At 49.4% G+C, this 21264-nt stretch overlaps 1 protein-coding gene and 1 long non-coding RNA gene across 2 annotated transcripts in view; both read left to right on the forward strand.

Annotated features, from left to right (window-relative positions):
* The window catches only part of ITGB5 (integrin subunit beta 5), a 109184-nt gene that overhangs the window by 74447 nt on the left and 13473 nt on the right, over positions 1–21264 (forward strand). The window contains exon 10 of the mRNA XM_070583712.1: positions 1743–2172. Coding sequence (XP_070439813.1) covers positions 1743–2172 — 430 coding nt within the window. The remainder of the gene's footprint in view (positions 1–1742; positions 2173–21264) is intronic.
* LOC139077127 (uncharacterized) lies at positions 6002–14333 on the forward strand. The gene is made up of 2 exons (XR_011529445.1): positions 6002–9693; positions 12133–14333. It is a non-coding gene; the product is annotated as an uncharacterized lncRNA (long non-coding RNA).

The following is a 21264-nucleotide window of genomic DNA, read 5'->3' on the forward strand; positions in this document are numbered from 1 at the left end:
GGGCCTTAGAACTTTGTCTTGAACTTGCTTTTGTCAATCTCTCCCTTTGCCTCAATCTCTCACATAGACATGGAGGGTGAGGTAGGCTAGTCCCAACTGTCTGCAGCGCGCTTGATGTCCTCTGACCCTGGCTCCTGGTCATTGTCCTCAGCTTACCTGTCCAGTGGCATCTCCTGTGACACCCCTTGGCTAGCACTGACTCCTGGGTGTCTTGTTGAGTCCCATGGAGCCATGGCTTGCTGCCAAGCAGGACTCTGTCCAGGCCCTCGAGAGCTGGGTCTGTCCTGCTCAGTCTCACACATCTCCGTACCCACCCTGCAGTGTCCCTAGATGTCACAGAATCTGAGGGGAGACCTTTTAGAATTAGTAAAGATCCCAAAGTGATAGGGATCTGTAGAACATTTAGAAAAAAATGTTTTCAGTGCTCTCCAAAAATATATATTATTACTTAAACAGTGCCCAATAAACAAGTTATTGATGACTTTTTAAAAATCAGCTTTATTCCAACCCAAATAATGGAATTAAGAATAACAATAGCTAAAAGCGGTTCCTAACCCATCCTGAGCTTCAGAATGAAATGAGGAGTCTTTTGAAAAACAAAGACATCTGGGCCGGACGTGGTGAGTCAGTGTCTGGAGTGGGCCCAGGCCTCTGTTAGGGAACGCCACCATTCAGGGGAGAAGCCCCTCAGGATGGCATGTGGTCAGAGCTCGCCAGCTCCCTGTCTGCATTTCCATAGTGCGCTGCTTTGAGGCGGTGCTGGGTGAGTCTAACGCACTCTGCTCCTTTCTCAGAGGGAGGAGGGGGAGGGAGGAGTCCTGAAGAATCACAGCAAGTAGGCTCCTTGCTTTCCTTACATCCCAGCCGTGTGGTCAGCTGATGGGCATCTTTCCTGCAGTGCCGTCTGCCAGTGAGGTCCACCTTGCTGCCTGTTGCCAAGGCAACCGATGAAGAGTTAGCAACACTTTTTTATGCGTTTTGTTTAAAAAGAAAAGGTCTGTCTGCGTGTGCAGTGCGTTTTATCAGTGATGGCTCTTTATGACCTCAGGGCCGTGGGCTGATTGTGAAAGACGCAGCTGCGAGGACCACTCAGGAGAAACTGGGGCAGAGGGAGGCTTCGGGTGTGTCTGTGACGAGACAGACGCTCTGGAAGTGACCAGGATGGTCATCTCGTCCCTTCTCCAGTAGGCGAGGAAACTTTTCTTGGCATGGGCAGTTGCCCGGGTGTGTGGACCCCTGCGCCCCGTGAGTTCAGGGAGCACGTCGAGTGCAGTGCCCGGCACAGGGGGAGCAGCCAGTAATATCTGTGGAATGAGTGACTTTCAAAATGGTGACAGGGAGAGGCTAGGATAGAAATGAAAAGAAAGAGGAAAAGGGCTGTGTGACCTTGAGTGTGTCTTTTGACCTTTCTGTCAAAGCCCATTCCATCAGGGTTGTGAGCCTTAAAAGAGACAATGAACTTTAAAGAACCAGGCACGATGCTTGTCAGATGTCGGCATGCCCCAATGTTCTTGTCCTCAGTAAAATGAGGGAGCTTGCTGATCTGGGGCCTCTTCCTCCTCGGGCCGCTGCAGTGGCTCTCCCTGTGCCTGGACAGCGCTGGCTGTGGCCGGGCTCTCCATCAAGGACCTCGGAGGAGTCGGTCCTTGGCCAGGCCCCTGGGCAATTGGGAGGCCAACGCAGATACCCCAGAGGCTCTGCCCAGCCACGGCCACGATGCCCCCTCTCTTCTTGCTGCCCAGGCATCCTTTGAGGTGTCGGTGGAGGCTCGGAGCTGCCCGGGCAGACACGCGGAGCACACGTTCACCCTGCGGCCCGTGGGATTCCGGGACAGCCTGGAGGTGGGCGTCACCTACAACTGTAAGTGTGGCTGCAGCGCAGGGCGGGAGCCGGCCAGCTCCAGGTGCAGTGGCAACGGGACTTACGTCTGCGGCCTGTGCGAGTGCAACCCCAGCTACCTGGGTACCCGCTGCGAGTGCCAGGAAGGGGAGAGCCCGAGTGGGTACCAGAACCTGTGCCGGGAGGCGGAGGGCAAGCCGCTGTGCAGCGGGCGCGGGGAGTGCAGCTGCAACCAGTGTTCCTGCTTCGAGAGCGAGTTCGGGAAGATCTATGGGCCTTTCTGCGAGTGCGACAACTTCTCCTGCGCCAGGAACAAAGGAGTCCTCTGCTCAGGTAGGTGCCCCGGCAAGCAGTTTCGCTCTGAGCCAGGCCCAGGCCCAGGTGCCCTTAGGGCATCCCCCAAAGCAAGCCTCTTATTACCATGGTTCTCCTGGGAGAAGATGAGGGCAAGCCTGACCCGTGACCAGGCCTGGGGGTGGCAACCAGCGTGTCAAATATGAAAGCAGGAGAAGGCACTGCCATGAGATGTGGACTCTCAGAGTGGAAGGGATCTGCCCTGGGTCATCCGGGACTTACCTGCACAGTATTCCTGACAGGTAGGTGTTCAGTGTCTTCTTGATTGCCTCCTGGGACAGGGAGCTCACTGGGGCAGGTAGTGGTTATTTCCTTGTCAGACATCGCATTCATCACCTATCGCTGCTCTAACAAGTTACCACAAACTTAAAACGACACATTTACTTTACTACAGTTCTGGAAGTCAGAAGTCTGAAATGGATGTTATTTGGCTAAAATCCAGGTGTTGGCAGGGCTGCATTCCTTCTAGAAGCTATAGAGAGATTCCGTTGTCTGGCCTCTTCCAGCTTCTGGAAGCCATCCTCATTCCTTGGCTTGTAGCCCCTTCCTCCATTTTCAAAGCCAGCAGTGTAGCCTCCTCAGCCCTTCTCTGACTCTGATCTCTGCTTTGTTGTTACATCTCTGTCTCTGACACTCCTGCCACCCTCTTGTAAGGAGCCTTGTGATTTCATTGGACCCACAAGGATGCTCCAAGAGCCTCTCCCCATCTCAAGATCTGTGCCTTAATCGCATCTGCGAGGTGTCCTTCACCATGTAAGGTAACACCCATGCAGTTCTGGGGTTTAGACTGTGGACATCTTTGGGGACCATCATTCTTCCTCCCACAGACATGGTTTGAAAGTTTCTTTTTACATTGAACAGAAAACTGTTTCTCAGTAACTTCCACCCAGTCGTTTGTGGTCTAGACTCTGTTCCATATCACAGCCTGTCAAACACCTGAAAGCTTCTTTATGTCTCTCTCTTAGAGTCTTTTCTGATCCAGGCTAGACACCAAGTCTCTTCCTTCCCTGAGGGCTGTATCCTTTGGTTAAGTGTGCATCTCACTTGAGCACATCATTGCCCAGAGTTCAGCTGAACACTCCCTGTGATCTGGACATGCCACTTCCATTAACACATCCTAACAATATGTGCACTTTTCTGTCCTGTTGAACAACTACATTATACTAGCAAGCTTGTTTTTAACTTTACTACCAAAAGTTGAAGATTTTTAATTTTTGGAATGAACTATATAGGCAAGCTAAATTTTTATTGTGTCATGTTTGAGCACTTAAGTTTTTGGGTCTAAGCATAGGACTTTAACTGGATTCCAGTTAAATTACAATTGGGCAGTTCCCATTCTGGGAGTTGCCTTCTGATGACATACTATAAAGTCGTGTCTCAAAAGGGTCATTCTGTGCAACACTGTGCCTCCTGCTAATATAGTAAGCAGAACGATTTTAGGCAAGATTGTAGTTTCTCCTATTGCTGTGTGTTCTGTTGTTTGCAAGATTCCTTCCTTGGAAACGGTCTTCCAGTTGGGAAGCGTTGATTTAAAAGGAACTTAAAGTGTAACAGGGAAGATAAAGCACAAACACGTGAAGCAAATCAGAACTCACAAATGATCTGGATTGTGGGAGAGGTGACCGTCCCTCCATGGGAGAAACAAGCGCTGAGGGTGGCACAGACGTGGTTAGCAAGCAAGGCTCCCTGGGGCTGACGGCATTGTGAGACAGGTATTCATGCACCCATGGGTGCCGTGGGACCAACATGTCCAAAATTGGAATTGCTCCAGAAAGTGCAGGACATATGAATGTCATCAGAGAGTTAGGATTGGGTGTGCCAAGCATGCAACAGAGAGCCGCTTTCTCTGTCAGATTGATGATAGATGGGGATTAGCTGAACTTTTCTGTCTGGGTTACCAGAATCAGTGCTTAGGATCAGACAGACCTGGGTCTGAATCCAGTCACACTACATGCTGCTCGTGTCACTTTGGGCACAGAGCTGTTGTGAGCACTAAGAGAGTGTGTGCAAAGCCCCTTCTGTGTTGCCTGGCACAAAAGGAGGACTTGCTGACCACTGACTCCTTTACAAGTCAGTGCCACACTCCTCTGGGAGCCGCAGCTGCTGCCCCGTGTGCAGGCGGCTGGCTTTGCCTAAGGAGTTCCAGCGCGGGGGATGGAGTTTCCATTCCCTTCAGCAGCCGCCATAAAAGCTCCAGGAAGCCGTCAGTGTCTGTAATTGGCTTTCAGCAGTCCTTGGGCTTTTGTAAAACATATTAGCAAATATTATCACAGAACTGTCCCTCTGTTCCCCTCAAGAGCCAGAAATAATCCTCTGATATGTCTTCATCCAGAGGGCTGCTTGTGTTCATGTTGCCTGGGAGCCAGGACTTCCAAGTCAGAGGACATGTGCAAATTCCATCCCCATAATTGATCTGCCACTGGGGTTGTCTTGGACTTCTGGTTTTCCTGTCTCTAAAAATGACCCAACACCCTTGTTTCTGCATTATTTTGAGAACTGAAGGAGAAGACACAGAGAAAGGACCTGGCGTGGTGCTTGGCAGGAAATGGCCAAGTGCGTGGTAGACACTTCTGCTTCCTCTCTCAGATGTTACGTTTCTCTGAGTACAGCGCTGAGCTTGGAGGTGCAGGGCAGGTGGTAGATGAGGGGTGAGTGGCCTCCGTGGGGAAAACTTGTCATTTTGGAAACAGGAATATTCTGTAGCTCAGTGAATACGCAGCTCTTGTTCAACTGCTAGAATCCACACTGAGTTAATCTTGCATTTCAGAATTCTGCCAGATGCTGGATGCTCTTTCTCTCCTGCTCCCTTCACTCCATACAGTCCTGCAGGACTGGGAGACTCTCGTGTCCCTGGGTGGAGAAACGGAAGGTTCGAGAAGCCCTCGAGGCCCCCATGTGCTTGGTGCTTCAAGTCACAGACTTCTCAGGATTGCTGAGATGCGATGTCTTTTTCCCCCATTGGAAAAGCTATAAACGGTCTTTAAAGAAAGTTTGAAAAATATAGGCAGGTCAGTGGATGTATGGTCACTCTGTGCTGTCTGTCTCGTTGGTGACTAGGATTAATTTGGACCACCTGGCGAACCAGACAAGTAACTTCTTTCACCTACACTAGTTCACATGCATCCCTTCCAAAGCTGTGTGCTCAGTCAGACAACTGGAGGATTATTCTTAAGTCTAGAATATTCTGAAGAGTAGAAGGAAATAAATTGTTAATAATTTCACCACTCATAGTTTAAGAGGTTAGTATCTTTCCTTCTAAACGTTTTTCTAAGTTAGTATGTGTATATGTGTTTGTGGTTTTATACGATTTTGTATTTTGCTTTTTTTGTAGAATGTTATATCCAAAGAAGTACTTGAAGTTGAATTACTTTAATACATCATTGATTAGAACATTTTGACTCTCTCCACTGCATCCCCAGTTAGCCTTCTCCACCCCTCCACTTTAAAAGCAACAACTAGTTGAAACATGAAGCCATCCAAGTCTTCCTGGAGCAAAGAGTTTCTAGAATGAGGTCATTGTTGTGTTTGATCATTTGGGAAGAACTTAACACTGAACCCAGCTCTGGACAGGACTTGATAACACATCAGTACAGCAGCTCCTTGCACATCGATGTAGCACCCAGCTCTTCATTCACTGTCTCTCAAATGCCACAGCTTGTTGGGGAGGCAGCTGTGAGTACTTGGGTGAGGGGTTCCAGCCCCCAGTTCCTTGGCACCCATCGTCAGCCTGTGGCTCCCGCCCTGGAATTGTGCCCTTTGGTTTTGAGCTCTTGGATTACTGTTGCATTTGGGGTTTTTGTGGGAGAGAAGTCTATTTCCCAACAGCCACTCTGGGCTTGAAGATGCTGACTCAGACTCACAAGCAGCTGACTTTAGCATTCTCTCAGAGTCTTTCTCACCCGCTTCCCCTGCAGCCTGTCCTGCAAGGGGGCCTGTGTGGTTGTGGTCTGTCTGCAAACGGGGGCTGAGGCAGAGCCAGGGCTAGAATTGGTGGGGACATCCTGGAGAAACTCCGGCCACTTCTCTCTGGTCTTTCTGTAATAAGAGGCTTATAGTCCTTGTACCCGTCGACCCCCGTCGCCCACCCCCCCCCCCCGCCCCTGCCCCGCCGCAAGAGACAGGACTGAGTGGAAAATGCAAGAGGATTACAGGCTTATAATATGTTATACATCATAAAAGTTAGTAGTGAAGCAAATCAGACTAAGGTCTGGAAGCAGTTGACCAACCGTGTTCTTACTGTTGTGACACACTGTCATGGGAATGCGTGCAGTCAGGGTTGTGTGTCTCCCTCTGGTTTCTGGAGGCAACATAACTTAGAGAATGGGTCTGTCCACAGACTATTCCTGTGTGTGCAAAGGGAGCTTCATGGGACCATTGTGAGGATTTCTGTTCTTTCGAGTCTCATAAAGTGTTGACCCATCAGAGTCCCTTTACCAATAGAACATGGAAGCAGGACACGGTCTGTTTCGTTGTTTTTAAAGTAATAAAAGATTATTGCTCAAACTTTGTTGTTCTTTGTTGGTTTCTGTACCCAAACAGTGCCTTTCCTGGGATGTGAGCAGCTCCCCGGTGGTGGACTGTTGAAATCAGTCTCAGCCCTGGGGCCTTCTGCAGCGTCTGTACTTACAGTGGCCATGCTAGGGTTCGCCGGAGAATTTGCTCTTGGTCAACCTACTTCTTGGGTTTCATATCTTGAGAAAATTTAAGTCAAAGAGGCTATAGAATTTTGAACAGAACCCTTTTGGTCTTGTGGCTGTGAGATCCCAGAAGTACATCTAAGTAAGCTCTCATACATTTTACTTCACCTAATAGGCTGTTTGGTCAGTTTATCCATATATATAAATGGATATTTATATACATATATAAATCCTTTAATATGTGGCAGGCCATTAGAGGTCAAGGGGCATCTGCAGTTCTCTCCCAAACATAAAAAAATAGAGAGTGACGCTAGTGGCATCATTCCTAGTGGCCAAAGCCAGCATCCACACATAGGCGCTGGGTCCAGCTGATGGTTTCCAGAAGCCTTCACAAGGTTCTGTTAAACCTCTCCAGATAGAAGTGCCTCTGACGTCAGAGTCTAGCTCTGGACTTCCTGAGTCTTGACAAATGAAACACCCCTTGTGGCAACAGTTATCCAGATATGTTGATAAAAGTACTTCTCACCATATTTATCTTGTTTTTTTCCCCCCAGAAGTGTAATTTTCACACTCAGAATAAATATCCTGGTGGCCATTCCTGGGCTATGGTCACAGCTGTACCTTCTGTCACTGTGTTGCAATTTGCATATTTCATAAATGTCTTGTTACAGGACCTTCTTGAATGTGGCTCCATGAAAAAGGCCTCTAAAGGTACCTTTTGAATGAATCAAGATTTACGTTTAATTTCCCAAGAAAGGGGCCTCTTGGTGGGATTGCTACCACTCTGTGCCTCTGGTGGGAGAACCTAGAAAACTTCAGGTTTTTTCACATATATTAATCTCTGCTTAGTTTGTTGATGGTTACCCAGATGCTATTTGCAAATACGAGGATGCAAAATATGTATCTTCTAGACAAAGGGCCCCTCTCCCCCAAAGAAATATCCTACATAGCCTTTTTCCATTTCTATGTTAGATAAATCCTAATTATGTATGTGAAGGCAAAGGCCAAGAGAGTCATATTCCATTTTGGAGTACTCAGAATATGGTGGCTCTGAGAACAGAATTTGTTACAGGATTGTTAAATAATTATGATTATAAGGAGTGAAACACCCATAATTAGTGAAGATGCTTCCAGAAAAGATACTTCCACAGAAGACCATTTACCGGGATGGCTGGGGATGAGTGCATGTTCAACTCTGGTTTCTAACCTTGGCGCTGCCCCCTTCTACCTCTGTGACCTTGGACTCTTGACTTACCCTCTGTGACAGATTTTCTTACCTGTCAAATACCCCAGAGGGTTATTGTGCGCATCAAATAGGACAAGGCTGCAGGCACACTGCCTCTCCACCAGGGGTGTGGAGTTAATGTTACTACCTGGGCACCCCACCCCTTCCCAGACAAACATTTTCTTCCACGGAGATAAGCATCAGAGACATTCATGGCATCAAAACAGGCATCCAAGGTCAGGAATTCTCTAAGGATTCCACCTGCATCCAGACATTGCTCAAGTTCACTTGAAAGGCAAGAAGGTACCAAGATTTAGGGCTTAGTCATATAAGGAAACAACGCCTCTTTCAGACTAGCCATGTGAACCAGGTGAGCTGGCTGCTCAGCTCTGGAGTCAACCAGCCTCGTGTAGCTTGTGGTTGGAGAAGGTTCTTTGGGAAAACCAGAGCGTAATAAGATCTGATCTTGGTGCAACTGCAGATATGGAAACTGAGCTCTCTCTGAGGGTCATTCTGTTTTAGGTAGATTGCTGCATTCATCTTATTCAATAAGAGCTCACTGAGCCTTCCTCATATGCCAAGTGTTTCACTGGGGGCCAGGGGTAGAGTTGGAGTGCTTGCAGTCTTGAATTAATTTCTAAATATTTGTTGTTCCTAGAATTTTCCACTGCTCAGAAACTTTCTGGGAGTGAAGAATGAGGATATGAAACATTTAAGCCTCTACCTTCACGTCTAGACTTATAGGAGATCTTTTTTTAAAAAAACATTTTTTATTTTTCCTTTTTCTCCCCAAAGCCCCCCAGTACATAGTTGTGTATTTTTAGTTGTGGGTCCTTCTAGTTGTGGCATGTGGGATACTGCCTCAGCATGGCCTGATGAGCGGTGCCATGTCTGCACCCAGGATCTGAACCGGCGAAACCCTGGCCCGCCAAAGCGGAGCATGTGATAACCATTCGGCCATGGGGCCAGCCCCACATGAGATCTTGAAAGACAAGAAGGAGAGTGTTGGGAAGCCATTTTGAGAACCTGCCTTATTCCAGCTCTGAATTGAGCTCTGGGAATGGAGTTTTCTTACTGCCCTTGCTAACTTCTCATATATCTTGTTTCCAGAAACATCTTAAGCAACAATTCACCAGTGATTGTGAAAAATGGAATAATCTAACCATTGAATCTCACCTCACTGCCCTACTCTCTGTTTAGAAAAGCAAGTGTGCAAACAGGAGACCCTGGGATGAAGACTCTGGGCATGCCTTTGAACTTCAGGCCTGATCCTTAAGGTCATGAAGTTTGGCTTGTGAAGGAAATAATGAAATTTAAAAAGCAAAGGAAAATTCCAGAAGACCATAAGAATGCCAAAGATAAGCTCTTAGTCATGAATAGATTTGAATGGTATTAGCTTTTTGATATAGAATAACATGTTAGAAAATTTTCCATTCTTAGTTAAATTGAAGTCTAGGAGAGACCTGTGGTGACTGAAATAGTTATTGCTAAGGCCCCTTTGGTTCCATTTCTTGGGTGTTGAGCCTCTACGTTGAGTTTGATCTTGATTTTGGAAACTGTGGCATAATTGATTATAGGCCTCTGCTGCTCAGTGCCTCGGCGGGAGTGGGATCGGATGGAGCCCTGTTTTCCTTTGGGGTGAGTTTCCATGACTCTCAGCACACTGACCTAAGAACTCCATTGAAATCCAACTGCTCGCTGGTGTCTGGAAGTTGCTCCAAGCGAGTCCAACCTGCTGGAAGTTTTGCTTCCTCTCTCAGGGCACCTTCCTGAGCCTGCCCTGTTGCCCTTTGACCTGAAGGTGTGGGCCTCCTATCACCCCAGCCCACAACCACCCCCCCACAAAAGTCTTGATCAGATGAGCCCACCATCCCTAAGCTAAAGGAATATACATCCCAGGTTGGTAGTTATTTGACAAGACAATGTTGACCTTTAGCAATAGGCAAATGTAATAATGCAAGGAGAATCTCTTTTAATGCCCTTTTTACTACATTGAGATGTTTCCTTGGAAACAAACTGAGGCTAATCTGTTAGTATTTTGCACTCATCTTGAGCAAGCACTAATTAGTGGGATTATTTGCCTTTCATGCCTTTCCTAACTCCACCCATCATTCATAGTGGTCAACCGTGTGTTACCTGCTTTGACCATTTACATTTGGGAAAACTGAAGTCCGGAACTTGGACTAAAGCTCCTTGCGATTCTTGATTATAGATGGAGACCGGGAGGGTCCTGCAAGTAAATAGTTAACCTCATTTCCGTCTAATTTGACTTGTTTTGATGAGTTTGAGACCCTTCCCAAATATCTGAGTTACCAGTTTGGCCCTTCCTGCCACCACCCAAGCATTTAGCTCACATTTTCCAACACTTACCTAATAAGTAAGTGCTTTTTATTTTGGTCAAAATTTTAGGAAACATTTAGTCTGTGTTTTCCTAAGCGAGTTTCTCTGGGTTACGTAAGGAGGTATCAGACACAGCAGACCCGGCTGAAGGACACACGTGGACCAAGGGACCAGCTGAGGTGCCCGTCGGTTTTCGATTGCTATGTGTTAAAAGGCACAGAGTGTTCCTCTTAGTACCCAGTGGGCATCTGGCTCTTATTGATTATGCTGAACCCACTTTCCTTAAATGAACCTTTGCTAGCCTATTCTAATTTATAAGACGCGCCTGACACGAATGATCTCATTTAGCTCTTGTTACTCTACCAGGAGATTGATGTGGCTGTTACTGATCTGAACCATGTGGGGGAGGCTATGGCTGAGAAGATTGGCATGTTGGCCACACTCCCTACCCACGGTTGGCCCAAAACCTTGACCTAAGAAAAGCCCATCTCTCCTAACCCTCAGGGGATGCTCTTCTCTGGGCAGCTGCTTCCTGCCGTCTCATGGCTTGTCTGGGCTCCTGCCAGGCAAGCTTCAGCGTGGCGCACTCATGGGACATTCCAGACCAACTCTGCCCATTGAGAGTGCTGCACCAGGCTCTGAACAGTGGCCAACTGAGGGTGGAATATGGCAACTGTGAACCAACCACAATAACATGACAGTTTTCCAGGTTGAAAATAGTAACCCTCTCATCCTATGGCAGTAACTAAGAGGGTAGTAAATTCATGTCCCTCCAGATGTGGTTGGCCTTTCCCCAGAGGTGCCTGCCAGGCAGATTGGGCAGGTTAAGCCAAACTCAAGATGTTGCTCTGAGGTACCTCTGTTTCTTTTGGCCACAGGCCTTCTGTTTTTCTTTCTGAGTCAGCATTCTCGGGGTCCTGTTAGGACTATAGTTCATCTCACTCAGCTGTTTACAGACTACAGATACTGGAAAGGTGAGTTCATTAAGGAACACAGATTTTTCCATCTTCCCTCCATTGCCTTCATCTCCCTGTGATTGATAGAGTTGGGCCAGAGACCAAGTCATTTCCCTGCCACCCTCGTGTGAAATGCAGTAGTAATTAGAGGACTTGGCAGCTAGGTATCAGCATTGAGAAACCAGGTGCTAAGACCGGAAAGGCAAAGATATCCTTTGAGAGGGCTCTGTGGCCTTTGACAGTGGAATCTTAGCTCTCTAGCCAGGGCTGTCATCTCAGCAAGTAATGTTGAGTTTAGAGAAGCTTAACTTAAAGCAACATCAGCTTATTTGTCTAGTAGTGATCAGATTTTGCTGCTGAGATACAGAGTGCAACATGTGGTCCAGCAGATGAAGTCAAGGGGTGAGGGGCTTGCCAGAGCACTGCCTGTTAGGAAGCACCATCAGTTGACCTTGTCAGGGCTGGTTCGTTGACACTAAGTCAAGGACAGAGGAGCAGCTGGCCCCAAGACTAAGGATGCATTATTGTTCACATCTCTAAAGAGCCTTTTGCTAGAGAAATCTGAATATGCAAGAACAGTAGTGGGGTGCAAGGCCTGTGACTTCTGCTTGACCATGACCATGTCCTGCCAAAGGAAAGAGAATTCTTAGTCCTTTTTTTCCTTATGGTACCCTCATGTCTCTGGGTTTCTTGGACATGTGTTAAGAATTTGAAATATCTCAAGAATCATGTCTAAGTTTATAAGCACCAATAATACTTCTCTTCTTTTTCTAATTTCCAGTGTTGGATGGCTTCCCCCAGGGCTTCAGGTTTGTCCGGATGATGTTCACAGCCTCCAACAATCAACAACACGTTCTGAGCAACTATTCTGGGTCCGACACCGTTCTAGGCATTGGGCAAAGAAAAGTAAAACACCATTTTTGGTTTTGTATGGGTTTGCAGGCTAAGGAGATGCGGCAAATGAGTAAACAAATACGGCTGTGTGATAAGTAATTAGACATCTACCCTCTCCCTTTAACTAAGTCCTTCTGCTCAGTTCAGGTCTCTTAGACTTAAAAAAAGGGGAAAGGATAGAAAAGAGAAACCCTTAACCTCCCCTCCCCCACTCACTGTCACCTCCTCTTTCTTCCATATTCACAGCCATATTTCTGAAAACACTTGTCTACACTCGCTGTCTTCATTTGTCACCTCCCACTCAGCCCTCCACTCAGTCCAATTTGGATTCAGCCCTGTGATTCCAGCAAAGGTCCCTAATGGCCTCCCTGCTACATCTAATAGACTTTTCCAGCCCTCATCTTACTTGACTTCTCAGCAGCAGCTGACACTGTTGACGGTGCCCGCTGTGAGATACTCTCTCGCCACTTTCAGTCACAACTTTGTTGTCTCCTTTGCAGGATCCTTCTCTGCAAGCAACCTGTTCAGTGCTGGGATCATCCAAGACGTGACCTGGCCGTCTTCTCCCCATACTCTCTAGGGAATTCCATCACGCCCATACTTTCCCTCACCCCTTGTGTTGCTCAGTTGCACGCACTTGCTCCCCAGCTCCCGTTAGCCATTTGCCTTCTTGACGTCTTCTCTGGATGGGTCCAATGGACCTCAGTCTCAGGATGATCTCATGGCTCCGCCCAGTCATGGTTCTCTTTGGATTTCCCCTGTCTCCACCTTTCATCCACTCATGCAAGCCAGAAACCCAGGAGTCTTCCTTTTTCCTACCTTTGCCACAAATCCTACATCCCATCTGCCACCACGTCTTGTCGACTGACCTAACTCTTCTATTTCTTTGAAATTCATCTTCTCTCCATCTCCGCTGCCACCATCCTAGTCCGTCTGCTCTCCACACCGCAAAGTGATTGTCTCAAAACAAAAATATGCTAATGTTCAGCACCTTTTAGAGGCTGTGAGTGGTTTGGAATGGCCAGAACCTGGGGTGCCTGGGACAGGTGAAGAGACTCAAGAGGTAGGCTGGGATGTTGGATGGTGAACAGCCTTGTATGTTGGGCACAAAGTATAAATATAGGAGCTGGACTTTAGGTGATGAGGAGCCGTTGAAGGGCTTTCAGCAGAAGAGTGTCATCACCTAGTTTACGTTGTAGAAAAATGGCTGAGGAGGCCACATGGAAACTGACTTGAGGAAGGGGCGGACCAAAGAATGGGACATCAACCAGGAGAATGCTGCAGCGTCCAGGCAAGGCCATCAGGTTGCCTCAGGTGATAAGGGTTTAGTGTCAGGGGCCTAAAGGATAACCTCAAACTCCTTAGTCTAGCACTCAGGCCCACTTTCCTCCACTGTCATCCTCCTCCCACCCTCCCTCATTCTCTTCTGCTTTCCCTTCCTCTTTCCTTCCTTCCCTTCTATCCATCTATTTATCCATCCATTCGTCCATCCATCCATCCACCCACCCATGTATACGTACATACATACAACAAACCTTTGTCTAAATCTAGCCCCTTGCTACCCGTTCTGATGTCTCTCTCCTTTTCAAGTACTTCCCTCCAGGCTGCCCACTCTCTCTATTCATCCTCACAAATGAAGTCATGCTCTTTTTTTGCACCCCAAATCCATTCTCCCCTTGGCTAATTCCAAAACTATAGCTTAAGCTGGAGCCTGTCCCAGGCTCTCCAAATTTCTCCCTGCCCTGACCTTGAAGAGTAATGTCAGTTCTGGTGGAACCGGAGAGCTCACCTAGTCTATCACCCGCCCTTTACAGAGGAGGCCAAGAGTGATCTAATGATCAGTGATTAAAAGAGCCAGCCTTGTGGATGGGTCTGTTGCACATTTTTAACTATACTACATCCTGGGTCACCTTGGATATTTATCCTATGTGTTGTTTTAATTTTTATCGCTTAATCATGACTGAATTATACTAGAGATGCAGTACATGTAGTGGTTAGGAATATGGGCTCCTGAGTCAAACAGATGTGGTTCAAATCCCCGCCCTGACACCTACTTGTTGTGTGACTTTGGATAAATTATTTAGCCTCTCTGTGCCTCATTTTCCATATCTTTGAAAATTACGATAATAGTTGTACCACCGCAGAGGGTTATGGGGAGGACTGATGAGCTGATCCGTGTAAAGTGCTTTGAACAATGCCTGGCCTATTGTAAGTATTCCGTCAAGTGTCTCTAGTGTTAGGAGATTCTAATGGCTTGATGTCTCCGTGAAATTAGGAATTTCTTGAAGGCAGTAAACCATACATTTCTCTATTGTATATTTACAAGGAGTTTCCCCAATCCTATTCAACAGACAAGGTGCTATCCCTCTTTTATTGATGAAGAAACTGGACCACAGGTAGGTACCTGAGACTGCACAGTAGCACCGTTCAGAGAAGACGTCCCCACCCAAGCTGTTCCGAGGTGTTTCAGGTAGTGACGAGGAGAGGACCTAGTTGGTCTGAGGAGACTTGCTGCAGAAGCTGAGTTCTGGGGTTGGTGTTAAGCAGGGAAGCGCTGAGCTGTCTCTGTGGGAGGGGCAGCCCTTAGTGGGCAAGCTCTCCAGTCATCCTTGGCAAGAGAACCCTGTGTTTACAGGCTCAAGAAGCCCGTGGGGAGGACACAACTTGTCAGGAGGAACTTCTCTCCTGCCCCTGGAGGCTTATTTAGTTTCTGCCGAGGTGCCCAGAGCCAGGCTAAGATTCCTTCTAAGGGAACTGGGAACACAGCCTATGCGTTTCAGAATCTCTGTTCTGGAACCAAAGCCTGTGGACGGAAGGGAAGGATAAAATGGTGGGAGGGGCACATTCCCACGGGGTCCAGACTCGGAGACACCCTGAGAACACCCAGCAGCACAGCACAGGCGAGCAGGGACGTGTGAGGACAGGGGAGGGCCCATTATGTAACTCTAACCTGTTTGTCAGCAAAGGAACAGAAAGAGCGCTTCCTAGGAGGGATTTCCCTTTCCTGTGCAAGCCCCAGGCAGACAGGCCCAACCCTTTGGGGACCTGTGGATGTGTTGGCCACAAAGAGGTCAGGCTTTGGTTCTTTCTCTGTGGAGATTTGTGTGAGTGCCAGCGTGTCTGTGACCGTGAGGCCCTGCCCCCCTGCTGTGTGGCCACAGGCTCGGAGAGGGGCCTCCACACACTCGCCTGATGCTAAGAAGGGCAGGACTGTGGCATCTCATCCTGGTTGCCCTGGCTCGGCAGCATCTCAGGGCCCATGAGACAGACAGATGGACAGACACACACACGCACACACGACTGGAAGCACATAAAGCTCTGAGTTGGTTTTCTGCGCTTTTTAAGATGTTTGTTGGAGAATTCCAGGAGCTAGGCCCAGATCCTCACCCAGAGGTCTCTCCCTCCTCCAGAACACAGACAAGACCCAACTTCAGTGACAACAGAGAAATCACCCAAATGAGCAAAGGCTTTCCAGCACAGTCCCCTTTCTTTTCCTCTTAACCACTTCCTGTTTACATGGCTGTGGGTTCTGAAGAGGGAAGAGAGAGAGGCGGGAGAGATGAGGCACACAGGGCTGTGAGAGGAGGATACTGTGAGAGCAGAAACCGAGAGGAAAGGAAGAAAGAGAGTGAGCATGTGGACTTGTGAGAGAGAGGCAGACGCTGACCCTGAGAGGGAGAGAGGGAGACAGGGCCGTGAGAAAAGAAAGCAAAGTGCCCTCTGTCCCAGGAACTGAGCTGAGTCCTCCCTGCTTGGCCTTCTGCGAGCCGGAATGGCCTGGAAGGGACTCCCGGAGGGGATGGAAGCTGCCGCCGAGGGAAGTGAGGGAGGCCACAGTGCATTCCGGAGCCGGATGGAAACTATTTTGGGACCAGCTCTGGAGAGACGATTTGTACCCGGGGGCCTGACGGCTGCCTGCTTGTGACCCCTCACCCCTGAGCTGGGCAAGGATGGGGAGAAGAGAGTCCTGTCTTGTTTCTGCCCTGTGCCAGGCTGGCTCCTTTTTCCCTCCAGCTCCACAGCCCCCAGCAAGTCCTCTGAGGTCACCCCTCGGCCGCCTTGGGCCTCTGCAGACCCGGAGTCCAGCTGAGGGGCAAGGTGGAGTGGGGGCTTTGCCCTGGGCCTGGGGCTGAGGGCCACCTAACCCTGCCTCAGACATCTAGCTGTCCTCTTCCTGCCGAGGGCCAGTTCGCCTCCCTCCCTCACTGACTGCCCCTCGCAGTCCCTGAGTCCTCTCACCCTCAGGGGCTCCCCAAGCAGGGCCGCAGGCGCCCTTGTGTGCCAGCCTCCCCTGAGGCCCTGCCAGGCCCTGGGCGGTCTCACTCCAGGCTGGACGTGGATATGGTGACCTTATGGGAACCTTTAGCCCTGAAAATCTTTGATCGGAGCTACTAGAAAGTGCTCCCTCCCATCCTCCAAGAAGATCTAATCCGTTTTCCCTCCCCCCTCGCTCCCATTATAACAGGGACTACGATGATGAAGATAGCTAGCACTTATTGAGCACTTACTGTATGCCAAACGAAGTGCTCCCTGAGGGAGGTATGTTTATTAGCCCCGCTGTAAAAATGAAGAAAGCAAGTTACGGAGGGGTTAAACGTCCCTTCCCGCTGGTAAATAGTGCGTTCAGGAGGCCAGTCTACACTGAGTCCAGAAGCCACGTGTTCACCACCACACTCTACTGCCCCATTTTCCGGATGTTTCCTTGTATCTCTGCTGTCCTCCACCACCCACGCTCCATGGTACACAGGCTCCTCTCATCCTCAGCCTTATGCAGAAATCCCCACCCCCTCCTTTTCCTGACACCTGTGGTCCCTGCTCCTCGAGTGCATTGGTGGGAGAGACTTGGGGTGGGGACTGGCCTCCTCCCACACCCCGTCAGCACTCTCCTCGCTCCTCAGTGCTCCCTTCAGATCTTTGCTTTCCATCCCCTTGAACTCCGTCCCCTCCTTTGAGGTGGTGCCATCCCACTGCGTGATCCTCATGATCCCTGACTCTTCCTTGTCCCTGTCACTCCCTGACCTCTTGGTCACCACCTACAGTCCACCTCACACCCGCCCCCTCTCCCCCACCTCCCACCCTCCTGGGTGCCCTGCGTTTCCCTGTGATGAGCTGTCCAGCGCATTGGCCTTTGAGTCCTTCGGTGGTTCAGCTCCTGGGGCAGTCAGGGCAATTCCAGCTCCCTTTTCCTGAGCAGCCCCTGCGTGCCAGAGACTGTGTTAGGACTTGCAGTAGCGCCCATATTTCTAACAGCACACTGTGAGGAAGGCATTGTCCTCAGGACCATCAGGCAGGTTCAGGGACTTGCCCAAGGGCACCGTGAATGGTGGAGGACAGACTTGAACTTGGTTCCAGCGCGGACCCTCAGCCTTTCAGGCAGCTACTTAACTGCTGGAACTGAAAGCTCCAGAACCTCCCTCTGGCACAGCCCTCACCCCCGGCTCGTCCTCTCCCTTTCTCCCTCTACATCTCTCTCTGCTGGGATCTCTTTAGAGTTTGCCATTCCCTCCATCCCTCCATTTCCCCCGAAACTCTCTTCTGAGTCTTTCTCTTTAATCAGAAGAATGCTCAAATACCTCCCATCTTCAGCAACCCCTTCCTCCTTCCCACCTCTTCCTTTCCCTCCACAACCGGATCACTTGTGGGAGCTGCCTGTGCTCGCTGTCACCACCGCCTCTCCTCTCCACCAGCTGGATGCTGCCTTCCCCCCCTCCACTGACTGGCAAAACCCAGTAGCAGCAGTAGGATCTGCCCTTGACCTCTGCAGAGCTCAGATGCCGGGCTTCCTCTCCCAGCTCTTTTGGCTTTCAGGCCACTGATCCCCCTCCCTCTCCAGCAGCTCCTTCCGAGCCTGCTGCAAGGGCGCCCCTTCCTCTAAATAACCGGCATTCTATTTTATAAAAGGAGGCAAGGGGCCACATCTTGGCCCACAGCCCACACAAGCACTGTTTTGCTGATGGAAAGCTGTTGAATTCTGTAGAGCTGAAATTCTGAATAAATGGACACATTTACAACTTCCTGTCCATTTAGCTATCAATCGTTCTAACAAAGGTAGTACTAATAATAGCTTGCACATGTAGCAATTCACAGCTTACAAAGTGCTTTCACATGCCCTGCAATATCCCTATCTATGTGTAATGAAAATATTTCTATGTCTGCACAATATTAAACAGGCATCATTAAATTCGACTCACTTTGCCAAGGTGTTGGGGGTGGCGTTGGAAATGAGCTTTGTTTTGATGAGGAGTCCTTGCTTATGTCATCTGGGTGTTGTTAGCCAGGATCATGTTCCCAGTCCCCCACTCAGTTCTACTGGTGATTGACAGATTATTGATCCTTGGGACAGGGCCAAATGACCCTCGTTCATTTTAATAACACGTGTTCCTGCCGGGGCATGAGGAGAGGCCAAGGGCTGATGAGAAGATGCGGGAAGTCTCCACACATGCAGGGGAAGGGAAAGGCAGGTTGGGGCCCAACTACAGGATCTGAGACCTTTGGATCAGGATGAAGTGTGACCAGACTGGCAGGGTTTCTGCCACTCTCTGTGGGTCACCCTTTCCAAAGGAGACTTGGAAGCTTGAAACCAAGATGGCAAGTAGCAATATCTTGTGTGCCAGCTCCTACCAGTTGGTAGAACCTACTTGGAGTACAGGGTTGAGGAGGATTCCGAGGCCAAGCCCAGGCTCCCTGGAAAGCAATCCCATGATTAGACAACACTGTCTGCCATAGGTGTGAAAGGGGACAGGGCAGCACATGCCACATCTTTGCTGTAGCTGCTTCAAGTTGTCTTTGAAAGGTGATGGACTACTGCCAAACTAAACTGGGGCCATCAGGGGAGCCACTGAGGACAAGCATGCAGGGGACTTCAGCCATTTCACCGAGCATAGAGCCTGGGCTTTTTCTTAGTTTGGCTCTCTGGGACTTTGCTTTGGGGTGGTCAAATATTTGAGGCCAAAAAGCCACATGGACAAGGATTTTCTGATGTCCTACAGCCCCTCAGAGGCTCCCCGTTGCTTGCTCGCCCACCTGCGGCTCTTTGTGCTCTGTCCACTTCCCGGGTGCTTTGTGCGGTTTCTTCCTTGTCGTCTCCTTGCTGTGCTCAGGCGTGTGGGGACTTTCAGGAGTGCCTTATGTCTCTGGTGGTGAGTCCTGTCCCTCTCCCAGAAACCGTGGTGACCTTTGGTGAAGCGTCAGCTCCCACCCGCTCTGTCCTGCCCTTGACTCCTAACTCTCGCTACTTGAACCCTAGATCAGGGGCAACTCAACTGCATTGACCTTGGGCTGGGTTTTGGAGCTCTCGGGCCTGCGTGGTATCAGATGTACCCGAAGCAGCTGGGTTTGTTTACTTGCCAATCAACCATCCTAGGGGGAAGTACAGGGCCGTGGGCACCTCTGCCTTGTGTGCCGTCATTCCCAGTGAGCAGATCTTTTCACTTAGATGGCCAGTCACCACGGGGAGTGAGCTCTACCTTCAACACACACGCTTCACCCGAAACCCAGCTCTTCAACAACATAATCTGCCACCTCTTCTCTAAACCTTTGACACTTTGGAATATTGTATCAAGTTATATTTGGATAATTTTATATTGCCGCCAAAAACAGTTAGAGAGGAAGGAAAACAACACTCACCATCTCAAGCAAAGCAGTCCTCTGGCCTGTGTCCCGTCTTTGCTGCTTGTAATACAGCACTCACCGTGACTTTTACTTATCGTATTTTTGCCTTATGGGATGATGTGATGTACAAGCCAGGGCTTTATTAAAACCCTACCCCTAAAGTCCACTGCTATCTGCAACTCACTTTGAAATGCGTTTTTAAAAATATGGCGTGGTGGATGGCTAGAGGGATGGATGGGTATGTGCTAAAGCACCAGGTAACCTGCGGATGGTGGGATGTGGGTGGTGAGGATAGGCAGGATCACTGTGCAGTCCTTTCAACTTGGCTGCACGTTTGGAAATTTTCATAATAAAACGTCGGGGGTTGGGGACGGGGGGAATTACCCTCGACAGTGAACCATTTTAATCTAAAACAGGCTCTTGACCAATGTGGTCCCTGAGGCTGGAGAGTGAGGGAGTCGTGCAGCTTGGATCCGTTTCATTTGGGAAGACTTCCTGTGGAGGGTGGTTTCCTGCCTGCCTGGGCTTAAAACTGGGGCTGTTCATAGACTGGGGGGGTGGAGGGGTGTGCATGCCTCCCTCCCTGGGATGAGCTGTGCACCCTGCTGCCATTTCCCTTCTCCCCACCCCCCATGTAACCCTTGAGCACTGGGCTGCTCTCTCCTGTGGCTCACACATCACACGCCGGCTTCTAGGCGCTTAAGCTACACTCCACAGCCTCCCCCTGGCCGGAGCCTGGCTCTGCTCACCTCTCCCAGAGCGCTGCCATATGCCTCAGCACTGCCTGTGAAGTGGGAGGGCGCTCTCGCCCGGCACAGTATCTGCGGTGGCTGTGAGCCCCTAGGCGAGCAGAGAAGCTGCCAGTTCAGGAGGGTTGGGAGGCTCGGCAGCTCCAGATGGCCCCCCTGCCACCTGCAGATTGCAGACACTACAGAGCAGACAGAGCGGGGATGGGCAGGAAGTAAGTGGCGGGCGAAGAGGCTCTTTGGAGTTAGGTCTTGACCTAAATTGTGGGTCACACTCATTGGTGGTCTCACAGGAGGGGCTGGGATCCAGTGACAAGGATAACTGGCTCCGGTGCGGGAGTAAAAGGCAGGCCCCCACCTCTCGGATGCCCATCGCTGCCTCTCACTCTCCTGCAGGTATCTAAGTGGTGCTCAGTAAATACACATTCTTGGTCCTATTAAGATCAGCCTTAGCAAAATGGCATCAGGAAGGAAAGTATGCTGCAATAATAACATAAGGAAGATTTTAAAATATTAGGTGCCATTCATAGCACCACTTTCTGCCTCTGTTAGTATAGAGAAATGAGACTCCACTAACCCTCAGGCTCCTGGCCCACTTGGAAGATGGTACTCTGCCTGCTTTTCACTGTCCAACATGCACACACATACGCACTCGCTCACAC

This window comes from Equus przewalskii, chromosome 18 (genome assembly GCF_037783145.1).
Source record: "Equus przewalskii isolate Varuska chromosome 18, EquPr2, whole genome shotgun sequence".
Classification (NCBI taxonomy): domain Eukaryota; kingdom Metazoa; phylum Chordata; class Mammalia; order Perissodactyla; family Equidae; genus Equus; species Equus przewalskii.